The 16833-nt window shown below is 42.6% G+C and overlaps 1 protein-coding gene across 1 annotated transcript in view; it reads right to left on the bottom strand.

Moving 5' to 3' along the window:
• Positions 1–2688: 2688 nt before the first annotated feature.
• Positions 2689–16833, bottom strand: part of mfge8b (milk fat globule EGF and factor V/VIII domain containing b) — a 29558-nt gene continuing 15413 nt past the window's right edge. Inside the window, 8 exon segments of the mRNA XM_034235774.1 lie at positions 2689–2799; positions 2802–2832; positions 4364–4519; positions 4745–4947; positions 7297–7441; positions 9231–9386; positions 9885–10066; positions 10880–10993. Of these exon segments, the coding sequence (XP_034091665.1) occupies positions 2690–2799; positions 2802–2832; positions 4364–4519; positions 4745–4947; positions 7297–7441; positions 9231–9386; positions 9885–10066; positions 10880–10993 (1097 nt within the window). The 3' untranslated portion in view covers position 2689.

Raw genomic sequence — 16833 nt, 5'->3', positions numbered from 1 at the left:
GTAGCATTAACTGTACAATAGGAGCAGATCTGTTTTGACCTGAGACGATAACACCCACCATTATTTTTAAATCTGCAGCTAGCGTCAATCTCTTCCTGTTTGATGCCAACCAATTAGAAACAAACACGACCCTGAAGTTATTTTTGATTTAATACTTTAAGTGCAGATCTGATCCAAAGAATCCCAACAGCCTTAGAGAGGAGCCTTGTTAACTGTGACCTGACCAGAAACGTGGCTTTTTTCTGATACACATGTGCCGTCTCAGCCGATCACAAATGGAGACAGTGTAATAAAAACAATTATCTGAATGAATAAGACTTCTAAAGATCCTTTGTAAGATGTCGATGACAGCAGCACGTGTTAAATGTCCCTCAACGGCTATTGTTCATTCCCCAAGAGCAATAAAGTGTTTCAGTTTAATGATGATCTCAAACTGTTTTGTTTATAACATCCTGTCGGTCAGAGAGGGCGTCTCCTCTGGCTTTAAATCTGTTTAACTGCCTGTGATGGTTCAAGTCTTTTGTTCTGGATGTGTCTGCGTCAGCTCACCATAAACTATTATTTTCTACACAAATAAAAACAATCTGAGGTTCAGTTGGCAAAAGGATAAAGGGATGACTTCGCCCTGATTCGCCCTGATGCCGTCAGGTTGTAATATGCTTATGTACATGATTTGAGTAAATAGTGGGACTTTCTGTTGTTGGCTTTAGAGTAAATCTTAAGTTTTGATTTCACTTTCTAAACTTCTGCAATGAAATAGTAGAAATAGTGAAACACGTTGAGTCACTTATTATTGCTCAACAGTACCAAAAAGAAAGCAGATTTGCTCGTGAGTTTTTCCAACCTAAAGCAACACAATTCTTACCAGATATTAAAGGTTTCTTGTCAAGTTATGATCATATTGTTTGATTAGCCACAAGCGTTTCCAATGAAGATAATTGATATTGTGTGAAGGGTTGGGTTATAGGACTGGAGAAAGCTGTCGGGTGGAGCGTATGTACATCACCAGCCGTGGGTCTCAGAGGTTTTAATGTTCCAGGTAGAGCTGATCTAGGATCAGAGTGTAGGCAGCACCAGCGGATACAGCAGCAGTCCCGTTACCCCTGACCTCTGACCCAGGGACGAGGGAGGGGCCATGTTTGTTTAATCTGACCTCAGCTCTGCTCAGTGACAAACAAGAGAAACGTTTGATTCTTGGAATGATCACAGATTTGGTTCAGGTGGAAAGAAGAGTGATCACTTCAGGAAACAAAGAGGGGAGGCTGTAAACTGTCATCGCCCTGGTAACAGTGGTTAGGGGTAACACCTCCCACCTCCAAACCAGCCAGGGTCAGGTGATGCTGTGCTACTCTGGTGTCTGCTGCCCCCTAGGGCTGAGAGCAAGGCAGTGCAGGTGTGGCTCAGGAGGGAGAAGGAAGGGGGGAGGAGGAGGAGGAAGAGGGGGAAGAGGGGCAGGAAGAGGGGAGAGGACGGGAACAGAGGGGGGGAGGAGCTCGAAGAGGGGGCAGGATGAGGGGGGGAGGCGGAGGAGGAGGAGAAGATGGGACGGGAGGTTAGAGAGAGGAAGAGGTAAGGTGGGGGAGGAGGTAGCGAGTGGAAGAGGGGGGGCAGGTTAGAAGAGCGGCAGAGGGGGGGGGATGGTTTAGAGATCGGCGAGGCACGAGGGTGGGGCAGGATGGGTAGAGAGATGGAAGAAGGGGGGGCGGATCGTTAAGAGAGAGGAAGAGGTGGGGGGGAGGAGGTTTAGAGAGAGGAAAGAGGGAGGGGAGGAGGTTAGCGAGAGTGAAGAGGGGGGGGGGAGGCGGTAGAGAGACGGTAAGGTTTGGTAAGAGAGAGGGGAGGCTTTGGGGGGGGGGAGGAGGGGAGGTAGGTTAGAAGAGAGGAAGAAGGGGGGGGGGAGGAGGGTAGAGAGAGGAAGGAGGGGTGGGGGAGGAGGACGCGGTAGATGAGTAGGTAGAGAGAGGAAAGAGGAAGGGAGGAGCGGTCGTGGTCGCGCGAGGATAAGAGGGGGGGGGGCAGGACGGTAGAGGAGAGAGGAAGCAGGGGTGGGAGGATGAGTAGCCTATCGAGATGAAGAGGGGGGGGAGGGCGGACGGTAGAGGCAGAGTGACAAGAGGGAAGGGAGGGGGAGGCTTTAGGAGAGTCCGGATAAGAGGGGGGGAGGTAGAGAGACGGAAGATTGGAAGAGGGAAGAGGGAAAGGCCGGGGAGGGGAGGTAGAGAGGAGAGAGAGGAAGTGGTAGAGAGAGGAAGAGCGGGGGGAGGAGAAGAGGCGATAGGGGGGGTCGGAGGGAGTTCGAGAAGGAAGAGGGGGGGATCACATGTTAGAGAGAGGAAATGAGGGAAGGGGGGGAGGAGGGTAGAGAGAGGAAGGAGGGGGGGGGGAGGATGGTTAGAGAGAAGGAAGAACGGGGGGGGCGGAGGTAGGTAGCGAGAGGGAAGAGGGGGGAGGACGAGGGAAGGGGGGAGGAGGTTTAGAGAGAGGAAGAAGGGGGGGGAGGAGGTTATTAGAGAGAGGGAAGAGGGGGGGAGGAAGCTGGGAAGGGGGGGGAGGAGGTGTAGAGAGAGGAAGAGGGCAAGGGGGGAGGAGGTTTAGAGAGAGGACGAGGAAAGGGGGGAGGAGGTGTTCTCTTCTCCTGGTAGAGCGAGGTAACGTATGGTTTTAGAGAGAGGAAGAGGGGGGTGCGGGGCTACTCTTCACAGCCCAGGAGCTCCATCCGCAGGGTGATGCGCTCGTGCCAGTCCCACGGCAGGATGCGGACGTATCGGGCGTAGAACGAGGGCTCGAAGATGTTCTTTTGTGAATGTTGTTGTCGCTGTTGCCTGGGAAGATCTGGACAGAGGAAAGCAACCAATGAAAATGACACAAATCAAAGCTGCTGGTAGACTTAACTAATCTGATAACAAAACGTTTTGATGCTGCTTGTTTCTGTTACAACTAAAAAGTTCTAGAAATAACTGGAGTTAGAGACTCAGGGTATATGCAGGGATCCTGAAGTCAGATGTAAAACCTTTTAAGACCTTTTTTAAGACCCTTTCCGTACATTTTAAGACCTCATCTCCACTTGGAGTTTTAACCGGTTACCTTGGCGACACACTTTACCTCACATTGACTATATGCAGTATTGATTGTCCTTCCTCCTTATCTTCCAACCATTTGCACGCAAACTTGCATTTCCCCATAACGATGTTGTTTAACAACCGGCGTAAACGCACCTTCGCGCTATCAAGCAGTGAGCGTGCGATGTCCTGTTCAGATGACGTCAAACTCAACGGGATGCCATCAATAAACTACACAGAATCACACTACACACCTACGCAATGATTACATTCAGGCAGACTGTAGAATACAACCTCTTTGGACCATTCACATACTTATTGAAAACAAGCTACAGAATGTAATACCTTGGAAAATGCCGTTTAATACTTTTTAATAGCCTTCATTTTCACTAAATTGATTTATCAACTTCTAATACTTTTTAAGACCCCGCGGACCCCCTGAAGACCGTTGTTTAGTTTCCCCAATATTCTGTAACCCATAATGTAGGTCAGACTATTTTAAACCAGTTTTGTTTTTTTAATTAAAGAATACTAAAAAATAAAAGCTTTTAAACAAACTGTTTTCATATTTATGACAAAAAACGATATATCTTCAGAAAATATTTCCAAGGCAATAAGAAATAGAATATAACATTACACATATGTATATATATGAAAAACGCCTCTCGATAACACACAATGAAATAAGAATAAAGGGCAGGCCTTACAGTTAGCACAGGCTCATAAACAAGGCAAACATTATCCAATACAAAAATTGATTAAAATCATAAACTTTAATTATAAATGTTCCATTGGATAAGTCCTCGCCTGTCAATGTTCCAGATCCTTAGTTTAAGGACTTCCTGTTGCTGTACTTTGGCCGGTTCATAGCATTATGAATGATTGCATACAGAGTCAGGAATAATTGGTACCAGTGTGTAAAAAAAAGGATCCAAAACAAGTTCAACTCAACTACAAACAAAGCCCTTTAAAAAAAATGGTGTTTTATATTTCTTTCCCAAGAATCTACTAAGAATTATCAGTGATTTTTGTTCTAAATTAATGATTATTATTGTATATTTTATGGTTTATATTAATATATTAAATAATGCTATTTGCTTATTTTGTACGCACTGCAAACATGCATTTCCCCTATGTTTGTAAGTCAATGGGTTTTTCAGGCGCTATTCTCTCTTTTTTTAAATTGACAGACTTAAAAATTGACAGACTTAAAAATTGACAGACTTAATGAAACTCTTATGTTTTTCCCATAGTGATCCATTTAGCCATGTATTAGAATGTTTTCTGAGAACAGCTGGACTCACCCTGTCTGTCTTTGTAGTCTCGTCCTTCACAATGGTCCAGGACCGCCCGTTATTACTGTAAGCCACTTTGAAGGCTGTGACAAACTGGATGGAGCCGAAGTCTTTGGCCCCCTGAGTGATGACCCCCGTGACCTTCTTGGTAGACCCGAGATCAACCTGAGGACACAGACACAGCTTGTCCTTACAAACACAGCAAATAAACAACAACAATCCTCCTCCTGACTGCTTTTCTGTTGTGTTTTTTGTTTTGTTTTGTTTTGTTTGTATACCCCCCCTCCCAAATGTAAAGCGTCTTTGGGTCCAGAAAAGCGCTATATAAAATTAATATATTATTATTATTATTATTAACAATGTGTAGCTGGCTGTGTCCTCATCTCTTACCTGGAGCCACTCTGATTGGTTGTTGGTGGCGGCGGTCCAGGCGTTAGTCTTGCCCTGTTTGTCCAGACGGGCGTAGTGGGGGTACCAGGTGAACGCCTCCATGCCCCAGGTGCGGAAGGTGCTGGACGACGTGATCTGGCGGTTGGTCACCAGCCGGGACTTCATGCCCATGGGCTCTGAGCAACCTAAAGAGTTTGAATAGACTGTGGAGGTGAGACCAGGCAGAGAGGAGACAGAGACAAAGGGAGGAATGGAAAGAGAAAAGAGAGTATGATAGACAAGGGACGGCCAGGAAGCAGCCCAGGCCAGCCAGTGATGTGAAGCAGCAAACAGAGAGGATGATGCAGAGGAGAGAGACGGGTGGACCTGCTTTAGGCTTACCTGAGCTCACATGAACTAGGGCTGTCCCGAATCAGCAGTGAACCGCTTCAACCCGTGTAATTCGGTTTATTCACGGCATTCATTTTGTTATTCTACAGTATTGTTGTTTTGTAGTTATTTGTTAATGTTACCCGATTTGTGTTCTTTGAAATTAAAAGGATATCGCATTGTGTTTGATACTTTCGTTGCAGTTGTATGTCTTAAGTGGAATTTGGCTTGGCTTCCTATTTTGTATGGACATGCTTTTATTTTTGAAGGAGAGTTAGCGCTGTTGACAGGAAGTTGTTGTTGCTATGGAAACAACGTGACGGAGATTAACGGAGAAAAAGTCATATCTACATATAAAGACGGAGAAAGTAAACAATAACGTTTATGGTTAAGTGTTAGCACCCCCCGAAGAGGCACAAGCTCTTACGTTGATATTGGAGATTTCAATAAATTCAATTTGAAAAGAAAACGAAAAAAACGAATAACGAAATAGTACTCCAACGAACGAATATTCGGATGTTCGGGTACAGCCCTAACATGAACCATCATCAAATTTGCTGTATTTTCATACTTAACGTATCATTTCACATGATCAGTATGAGCTGAATTAGCCCTGAGAGATTACTATTGGACCTCTTATTGTATTTTCCTGCACCTTGAGACTTTTCTCATGGGCGTCACTATTTCCAAAACTCAAAGGTGATGGCGCCTTAGAAGCCAGGCTCTTCTGGAATGACCTGCTTGAGGAGGTCAGGGATTTTCTTTTTAAATGATTTTGAAATAATAGCTTTTTTTGTAATTTAATTATTGTTGCAAGACATTTTATTTGACTTTACTCTGTGTTTAGTTTTTGAGTAATAGTTCATGTAGCATTGTAGCTGTGTTTAAAAAAAGGTGATATATAAACAAAGTTATTATTTATTTTAAGATGCCAAACCTAAAGTAGAAACAAACTTGTGGAGCTCATTTTACAATCTAGAAAGGCTGGAAGAGACTTGTTATTAAGTGTGGGTTAGTGAAGCAGATGCGCATGCAGGTCAGACACACAGAGAGTCAATGTAGCATGCACAGGGTTCAAAACTTCAGCTGTTCCCCAAACTCCTACACTGAGTGCAGGGTGGAGGGTTCAAATGATGGAGACGGCTGCATGTGAAAAGATGCTGGGAAGGTTGAATGTTCAAAGTGGCATGGCTAATGAACAATGGGATAGTTTCAGTAGATACTTGTCTGGGGAAGGTGGAACCGTGTGAAGACACTAATAAGTGGATGTGGGACACTCACAATATCATGCACTAATGTGCGCTGCTATGACTGGATGTTTTACTTTGATGTATGGATACTTGTCCCTGCCTGTTTTGATTTATTTATTATTCCTCTGGTACTGTTAGTTTTTTCTCTGAGTCTGTATATGATGTTGGATGTTTGTGCTTAAAATCCAATAAAAAAACTTCAGCTGCGTTGTTACAGGTCACATCCTCTCATTTTGAAAACAGTGTCTCTTTAGTTGTGACACGACGGTTTGAAGCACGGACCCAGATAACCTTTCAGGAACAGACTGTCTTGTCCCAATGACTGTTTCACATTAAAGCAAACGCAGTGAAAACATGCAAAGTCATGCAATCTGGTTGTGATCTCAAATCAGACCCATGTTGGTGACCCAACATGCCTCAAAGAAAGCAGTTTTGGAATCATGCACAAACTGGAAACGGGTGACGAGAGAAGAACAGACACTGATCTGATGGAGGAAACAACCATTAAGAGATACACACACACACTGGCTTTACACAAGAGGAACAGCAAGATGAACAGAGGACACTTACATGCGTTTGCCTCTGGGTTGACAAGTATTATATGAATATGACCAGTAAAAAGATCTCTGAATCATTGGCAGCCATCTGCAGCACGCTTGTTACTCTGATACAGTGTGATCATATGGTTGTGATAAATGTCCACGCTTGCTTTAGTTACTAAGAAGTGCAATCCTCTGAGACATATCCTTTGAATTCAAGATCAATCACTGAGCGCAGGGCTGAACATAATTAGTGCGGAAACATATGAGCTAATTACTGCTTAAAAGCTGTTGGATAGCACATTTATCCACATGGAGTCTGAATGACTCGTCTCTAACCAACATCATTAGACTGAACAGTGTGTACGACGTTGTGTTTTCTGTGTGAGTTTACCGTTGAGCTCACAGCCCACCAGCTCCATGCGCATGGTGCAGGCCTTGCGACAGACCACAGGGATGATGCGGATGAACTGGGCGATGATGGGGGGGTCGAACAGGTTGGTCTTGGTGCCGTCGTTGTCCACGTTTCCCACAAATATCTACATAGAAAGGAGGAGTTAGTATACTGCCTGAAATGGGCTGTTAATCTCTCATGATGATGACTGGGGAGTGATACTGAAAATGGATATTTGGTGACAGTTCTTAGTAGATGTATGTATTCTAAAGAAAGAGCAACTAAACCAAAACAATGATGGACAGCACTCCCTGATTCATTCATCTTTGTTGAATTAATTTAGCGAGCAAACTCTTTTGTGTATAACGTGCACTAGAGTTCAAAGGGTTGTGTGTCCTGTCTGGTCACTGCTCCCTCTAGTGGTATATTTGTATTACTGTATACATCAGGGGTCTCCAACCTTTTATAGGATGAGAGCTACTTTCAATAATAAAACAAGTCGTGAGCTACTTTTACTCCGCAGTGTATGTATTTAGCACATTTTAACATTATTATATGCTGACCTTTAACCTTTGTGTGCTGTTTGGGTCTGTGGGACCCGTTTGCAGTGTTTACTAAAAGAAAATGTATGCAATTTAATTATTTTAACCTGCTTTATTTGGGGGTTGACCTCACATCTTCTCGGGGGGTCGGGGGGCATGCTTCTTTTTTTAAATGTTGAAGTTAAAAGCATCAATCTGGTGCACTTTGAGAGCAACATGAATGTATGGATACAGCTCTCAACACTCAGATGAAAGGGAGCTGTTTACTTTTCAATAATCCAAACATCTTTAGAATATGATCACAACCAATAACAAATCATTTAAACTTGTTTATTCTTATCTTATGTTACCTAGTTAGCATTCTTTCTTTTTATTTTACTAATCACTCCCCCTTTAAAGGTCCCATGACATGGCCATCTCCACTGATCATATTTCCATTGTTGAGGTATACTAACAGATTTATATTGTGCAATTTTCCAAACTCATATTGGTTTTGTTAGGGAAATAATTGTCCTAGACTCCTAGATATGACGTACAGGACCAACCCTGACGTCTGTTTACCTCCTTTAAGGACACAGGCTGCTTCAGCCAATAATGTTATTGTTCCCATTCTGTGACCGGTCAATACTGGGTCACAGATGGTCTGTATTGTGGGTACACTGGGACACTTCCTTCTCTGTTGTCTGAGGACTCCAGGGCATGACATATGCAAGGCCATAAGTGGCAGAAGCTGGTAACTTAGTGTGCCCAAACTATCTAAAGCCATCTTATCAAAACATGTTGATGACTCTCTGTGGAACCAGTTAAATGAGCTGGCAAGAGAGAGGCTCTCCAGAATTGACGTGGCAACTCTACCGTGAAGTCAGAACCTCTGGCTCTTGGACTTGTGATGTGAATCCTCCGGCCGTTAACTCCAAATAAACCATCAGTGTTTGACATCAAAGCTACTGCTCCTACCGTGTCTCCTTCCTGAGTCGGTGACTCCTACAGCATTGCTACACAGAAGTTTCCTCTACAGGTTTCTCATCCAGCATCTCTGTATAGTATGTGTATTCACTCTCTGTCCTAAACGGCTTGTTGGAGCTCCTGCCCCCCCCTCCCTGTGAGCCCAGTGTGCTCTGATTGGTCAGCTCGCTGCTGCGAGGAGCTGACAGTGCGAGCTGTCTTACTGGTGTGGTTTCCTGCTTGCAGCGTGTCACATTTTTGTCACATTAGATTCTTTTAACATTTCCTATTTTTTTGTGTATTTTGGATCTGCTTGGTGAGATACTTATTGAGGGCTCGTGATCGACGTGTTGGAGACCCCTGGTATATAGAGATGCTATGTACATTGACTCACTCGCAGTACATATAAATCAGTCTAATATGGTGCACTTTGTTGTGTCCCCTCACATTGTCCTTCCTCTGTCCGTCGGTCCTGTACATGGTGTACGTCTTGCCATCCAGACTGGAGGCCACCTTGAAGGACTTGACAAACTCAGAAGTTCCGATGCGACTTGCGCCCTGCATCACGATACCAGTGAAGCGCATCTTACTTTGCAGGTTGATCTGAAAATGGAGTTTTATAGTTAAGAGTTGAGTTGTGTTTTTTACAGGCGAGATGAAGTGAGATCAAATTAAGGCAAGCAACATGGGGAGGGCAAATACTTTTAAAAACATAAACACACAGGTCCGAAGCAAAGAGTATCTTCATGTGTGTAATAATGAGTTAATAAATCAAGTTTTATTTTGCTCACAATATAAGAGTTTCAATTATTATACGATAAGATGTACTTTATTAATCTCAATTTGTTGCAGCAGCATAAAACAAAACATTGCTCATAATAACAAATTAAAAGAGTAGAAATAAACAATTCTAAAAATAGAAACATCTCAAAATAGAAATAGAAATAAAACAGCATTAGAGTAAGAACAAATGTAAATAATCAAATGTCAGGAAAGGTATACCTCAACTGTTAGATCTACAAGAAACAAGTGTGTATGGACTTGAATACATCAAAGAAAGTCCCTGTATGAACTATATATGACCATGTGTCCTGGTCTCACCTGAATCCACGGGTTCTTGTCGTGTGCGGCGGCGCTCCAGGCGTTCACGATCCCCTTGTTGTGCAGGCGGGCAAGCTCGGACCCCCAGCGCTGCAGACCCAGCATGCTGTACCGCACTGAGGAGGCGGAGATCTGGGACTCAGCGATGCCCCCCCCCTCCATGCCCAGCAGAGAGATGCAGCCTGTAGTGTAGAGGAAAAGCGAGGGGGGGATGACTCTGACGTGAGTGCAACATTTCACACTCTGACCCTAATGCAAATTCAGTCACCTGACAAAGGCTGAAGTAGCACACACTTCATGTATATGTCCATGCATCATTAATGTTGTCATGTTTTTTGTTTGGCCTTACTGTTGGCTTTATGCTGTTATTGTCTTCTCAGTATGTTGCCTCAAATCAGATTTTAAGTGCTAAATGAATACAGTTATTATTAATAATAACTGTTTTACATTCTGCAGAATACAAATAACTGATTCCTATAAGAAAGAGAAATGTATGAGCATATGGTTGCATAATCAAAGTCTAATACACACTCAGCCATATCTCATACAGAGATTATACTTCACTCATCTGTGCAAACCTTAAAGTCATTAAGGCTGCAGATCTTTAGGTCAACTGAATGGAATAAAGTATGGATTTCTCATTTAGCTTACTTTCTATATCCTGCCTATTGATCATACTAAAGTGCAGCAGTTAGCCACTTTCCCAATCCTATCATTAATAACGTCTTCATTCAACTAATTCAACAACACTCGTGAACATTTCATATGTTAAAATAAGGAGCATTATAACTTTTTTAATATCAATGCCAACATCTCTTTCTTTGTTTAGGTTCTCTTATTGTAATACATGTATTTTACTTATACTGTTGTTCTTTAAGGACACAATCTATACCTATTTAAAGTAAGTTCTTTGTCAATATGTTCAGAAAAAAAGAGACGACAGTGATTCAGATGAGAATAATTGGCCACATGAAGTTTTGACCGGTGACACTTACGCAGTTGGCATTGTTTGCCCACATAAGGGGACGGGCAGTGGCATTTGAAGTCTCCCTCCAGGTCCCTGCAGGTGCCTCCGTTCTTGCATGGCTGGGCGGCGCAGTCGTTCACGTCTACAGAGAGAGAAATCCCACCGTCACTTACTGAAGTCACAGACATTAACAGCTTACTGGACAACTGCTATCACCAAATCTGAAAGTGGATCAGAGTTAGTTAGAAGTGTGAGTGACGATCACAGGTCATGCGTTAGAGACAGGATTTGATATCTCCTCAAACTGTTAGTTGAAGCCATGCCAACAGAACTGAAGCTGTATTAGAGAGTAAAGAGACAGGTAGTTAATAGACTGTTAATGTAGCCTTGATCGGAATACGTGGCATCAAAGACCCAGCTGCACCAGGAGACTGTGGTCAGGACGTGGAGTATTTAGTGGAAAGGTCCACAAATGAAATGTGTTGAACTGGTTGAGTGTGAAGCTTTACAATGCTTCATTTGTTTTATTTAATTGCAATTCCTTGTGTTGCCTCTTGGTGGCACCCTCATCACAAATCTACCCAGCTCAGAGTCTGTCGGATGAGTCAGAAAGGAGGAAAACAAATCAACCTCTGAATAACACTTGAATAAACTCAAACTCTTTTCATCTCTCCCCGACGAGAGCTGTGTGAGTAAACCAGCTTTAAAACGCACTAGGATTGACCTCACGTGCACATTTAGCTGGAGGTTTAGATGATGGCACACCAAAAGAAAATATATCTCAGTCACTGTCTGCTGCTTTAATCCTCAGTGGTTGTTATTATGGAGGCAAATGCACGCAAGCTACCCAGGCGCACCGATGTTATGCTTCTATCCAACCGACACACACATGGCAGCATCTCCCTACCCACATGCTCTCTATAAATAGCTCCGTGTCCAAACATTCATTTTCACACAGTCAAAGGAAGAATACAGTGCTTTTGAAATGGGCATCCATCGAGTCTTGATAACAGGGTCCACATTTGTGACCCTTCTGGCTCTGCAAGCTTAAACTACATCACATAAAACTGATTTCTTTAAAGCATCTGAATATTTTAAACTCTCTTCACTTTGTAAATAATCTATGTAATCAATTTACTTTTTTGGAACATGCCTGAGAAGGTAGCAGATCCCTCTGTATACAGATACAGGGATAAGTTAAAGAAAACTGGCAGAATGTGTTTTACTAATTTGGTTAAATCAGTGTTGGATTAAGATATATGTTATAAAGATTGATACAAAAAGATGTATTGTTCATTTGCTGCTTAGGGCACACATGAAAACTTTACTTTTTATTTGAGCAGGTTTCTAAACATTGCTCACTCCAGATTTAAAGGATGACGGACATCTATATCAGGAGTTAATGACAGTCTGAAGGTGTCAATATACTCATGGTCAACTTCAAATGAGTCTTCTGGAGCAAGGTCTCGAAACACAATGAGAACACAGGAGAACTGAAATGGCAAACACTGAAGATTCACTTGATTTGATGCAGATTGACGAAGACATTTGCTACAGCCACAAAGAGACACAGCTCCTGCCTAACCGATTCTGAAGTTTCTTCCAGCCGGAGACTTTAACTAGTTCTATGGGCAAAATCAACATTAAGAACGACAAGATAAAACAGGCCAAAGGACTATAACTCTTGTCCCTGAGTAAAGAATGTATGCCAAAGGGACATAGGTACCTTATAAGGTGGACTACCAGATGTCCCTAGCCAATAAACTATGTGCTTGAGTCTTCGCCTGCAATAACAAAGAGACAGAGCTGCGTCTCTCAGAGAGATAACAGGAATACCCCAAGGCCGCATGCCTGGGCCAGGGAGACAGAAAAAGTAAAGAATGATGAACTGGGTCAAAGGTTAGTAGCTAAGCAAATATTTCCTCCACACAAATGATTCACTGTAACCATGATATGCCTTATAGAGATGATCCAGGATGAAACCAGTGTTAATGTAAATGCAAACCAAGGAAGACCATACTGACAGGTTATCATCTGTTACCTATTTAACTTTATCCACTGTTTGCATATAGATTTGGGGATATTGCATGTACTTGTCTATAGCTCCAAACAGAAATAGCACACTACCACAATATTCAGAGCGTCAATATCTGTCTCAGCATGCAGCTAAAACCAATACAGATCTCATGCAGCTTGTTTGAAATCCGATCCCGATCGATAGAAAGCCAAGGTCAGCTGGCCGTGCACGTGGCGATCAGCAGAGCATCTACACCCGGGCTCTGTGCTGCAGCCAGCAGGATCTGGCCCTAGAAAAGACCTCAGCTCACGAGGGACTCAAACTGAGTTTTGAAACTACATTTGCTGTGATGTTTATACTTTGACAACAACACTGTGTCCAAAGACAAAAAGCTGTAACTATCTGAGGAGCACAACTAAAAAAACATAATATATTAGCAAAGGTTTTATGAACACCAAAAATCCATCTTTTAGTCAAGCTATGTATAACGGGCTGCTGCAGAAAAAATAATTACATATTTTGTAATCACACTCTTTGGGTTTCCACGACAACCAAGTGGTAAAGCATGATGGTAACCAGATAAAAAAAGAATATTACATAAAAAAGGTTCCAAAAGGTTTCCAGATGTGTAATTTGCTGTGTGGACTGGCTGCAGATCAGCAGGGAGCCCCGGCAGCACCCAGAATAGCTCTGAACCGGACCTCTGCCAGGGTGACCGTGTGCTGGAGAGGAGGCTACTGATGTCATAAAGTATATTTACAGAGCATCATATTTAAAGCTGTGTTTTCCGAGCGATCACTCTAAAGTCTAAAAGATCGACGCATGGTGACACCAGATCCTGTGCACTGGTTCTTAGAAGTCTGCAGCATTATACGATTTTGTAATGTTTGGGTTTCTGCAGATCGAGCAGTCTATTCCTACAGTAAATATAGATGCCATACATGTAAGCGGATTGCAGGTTTTTTTTAATTATCTTTGGGAACTTTAAGGAAATAAAGTGTCATCAAACTGTATTGACTTTAGGTGGTTCTAAAAAGGGCTTTTCAAAAAAAAAAGAGAAGCATCAAATGTTGGATTTTCCCCGCTGAACATCTGTCTACTCTAGTGTTATCTAAACAAACATTACAGTTACATATTTTATGTGGAGTATGTGGTTGTTATAGTTTCTGAAGGATCTCAAGCGAGGCACTCAAATCCCAACTGCTTTGTGGTCAACTGAGGAAAAGTTGAAGATGTGAAAATGCAGAACTCCACTCTTGCTCATTTCATTATTTTCTAGTTTAGCAGACCTATAGGTATGTAGGTACACATGGAGACATGGGCTTACTATAGATCTACGACTTTCTACAGTAGGATTTGTTTACATGTATACCAACTTGATGGCAGAACGTGATAATGAACTGTGTTTCAGCACATTTAATATCAGTTTCAGTTGTATTGCTACAAATCAGTGAGAACACACCTTGTGGCTTAATTTAGTGGGAATGCTGTTAACAGCATTCCCACGAGTTTCTGCGATGTTCCTGCATTGAACATCGCAGAAACTCTGTTTAAACATCAAAACGTTCAGCTCGGTCGGGAATCGACAACAATTCAACAAATCTTCATGCGACTTCAACTGCTAACTGTTCATTCATACTTTCACTCAGAAACCTCATTCCAACTTTAAAATGTTACACATCTTTCTGACATTATTCGTGTAACACAACTTTTAAATCTGATTCTTACTTTTAGAGATATTAAACATTGTTCAGACCTTGGTACAGAGGCCTTCTTCAGATTTTAACATTAACTAGAGTGCGTGATGTCACAGCTCGGAAATCTTGAAATTTGCCTTGATATATTTTTTTTAAACTGCCATAATTCCCAAAACCCTACATTCCTGAGACATAATCTTTCATGACAAACGTAGGAAAACATCTCGTAGCTTGAAAAATGACAAATAATTAAGCAAAAAATAATTAAACAAAATGCCTCTTGAGGGCATGAAGTGACAAAAACTTTCAACATGTCTCCATTGAAGCCCATTGTAATTTCAGGCTGATATTTCCTCACAGCAGCACACCTTTAGTTAATCTGCCAAAAAGGCCACATTATTGACCCGAAAGTACACAAAAAGCACACTTCAGATACTCAAGGTCCTTGAGATGCTTCACGCTTTGAGATTTCACCGATATCTGTTACAATTCTTCAACAAAACGTTCACATGTAAGAGGTTTATCTCTCATTCAGAACAATGGAAACCTTTGATCTCTGGACACCTTATTGCCATGGCAACACAATGCTCGCCATGAAACATGGTTCTCATAACTTCAGTGAAAATGCTCCAAACGGCCCAAAACTTCACAGGTTTGGTAACGATGCAGCCATCAACGCATCTAAGCGTATTATGGGGTGTCATCAAATGCCGTTGCCATGGCGACAGACCACTCGCCATGAAACACGATGTCGCTGTAAGTCTAATGGGCACGGTCCAATCGTCCCCCAATCTTCACTTGTATATCACCGGTCCATGCCTCAACAGCTCTACGCCAAATCTGAGATCTCACCATATGCCATAAAACACGATGTCGCTATAACTCCTATGAAAATGTTCAAAAAGTGCTCAAAATTCACATGTGTGCTAACAGTCCAGCCGTGAAGACATCTACGGGACATGCCGTTGCCATAGCAACACATTGCCCGCCATGAAACACGGTTTTCTCATAACTTCAGTGAAAATGCCGGTCCATGCCTCAACAGCTCTACGCCAAATCTGAGATCTCACCATATGTCGTTTCCATGGAAACGCATCCCTCGCCATAAAATACGATGTCGCTATAACTCCTATGAACATTTTCAAAAAGTGCTCAAACTTCACGTGTGCTAATAGTCCAGCTGTGACGACATCTACGTGAGAGTTTTGAGATTTCTTCAAATGCCGTTGCCATGGTAACACAAGGCACGCCATGAAACACGGTTCTCATAACTTCAGTGAAAATGCTCCAAACGGCCCAAAACTTCACAGGTTTGGTAACGATGCAGCCATCAACGCATCTAAGCGTATTATGGGATGTCATCAAATGCCGTTGGCATGGCCACAGATCATTCGCCATCAAGTTAGTTCAAAAGTTTGCAGTTCAAATATTCTGCTGCTTTTCCAAGCCTTTTTACTTTCTTTTCATCACACATTCAAGCCCCCAGTGTTCATGTATCATTTCAATCTAAATTCTCCACTTTCTTCTTACACATTACATTTCAGCATAGCAATTCAGCGTCAGCTTTTCAGCATAAAGCATTCCCACAAGCAATTTCTTCAGGAATTGCATTCTCTAGTTGTCTCATGATGTTCTGAAGATAAGGCTTACCTGTAAAGGTTATGCCGCACTAGTAAAAACACCCAACATCTGTTACTTAAGACCATGTTGTGATCCCAGGTAAGCAGCTTTGGGGATCTTATCAATCAAGTTGGTTTAATGCAGACAAACTAACCAGTGCACGCATGCCAGACAGCACTAGCACACATGCAAATACACATTAAAACACACACCCTGTACTCCTTAGGGGGCATTGAGCCCAGTCTGCCCACACTGCCACATCTTGGGAGGAGCCAAAGACTCTCCCAAAACAACTGAACGAGCAGAACATTAATACACAACCCATTTGGCAACTTGAAAGAAGCAAATTAGTGCCTTAATCTGTTGTGAAAGTCAAGGATTTACAGACCGAAACTACAGAAAGACTCCTCTCTCTGCTTCTATCTTATCTATTTGCTTTGGCGAGAAGTAAAGTGAACAGCAATTGACATCGCCCTTTCTCTCCTTCCGTCTCCATACACACTCTTCTCTCTCAGCAGCCCATAAAGGCTTTTAGGCCAATTTGACAGTACAGTCAGAAGTGCTGCAGTCAGACCTGAGTAGTGAGTGTGACATTGTCAGGAGGGCAGACTTAATTCACCGTTCCGCCTCCACGTTTTCCGCCCGGCA

Source organism: Gymnodraco acuticeps, unplaced genomic scaffold, assembly GCF_902827175.1.
Source record: "Gymnodraco acuticeps unplaced genomic scaffold, fGymAcu1.1, whole genome shotgun sequence".
NCBI lineage: Eukaryota > Metazoa > Chordata > Actinopteri > Perciformes > Bathydraconidae > Gymnodraco > Gymnodraco acuticeps.
Note: the sequence above shows the minus strand (reverse complement) of the source record. Positions and strands in the feature narration are given on the sequence as shown.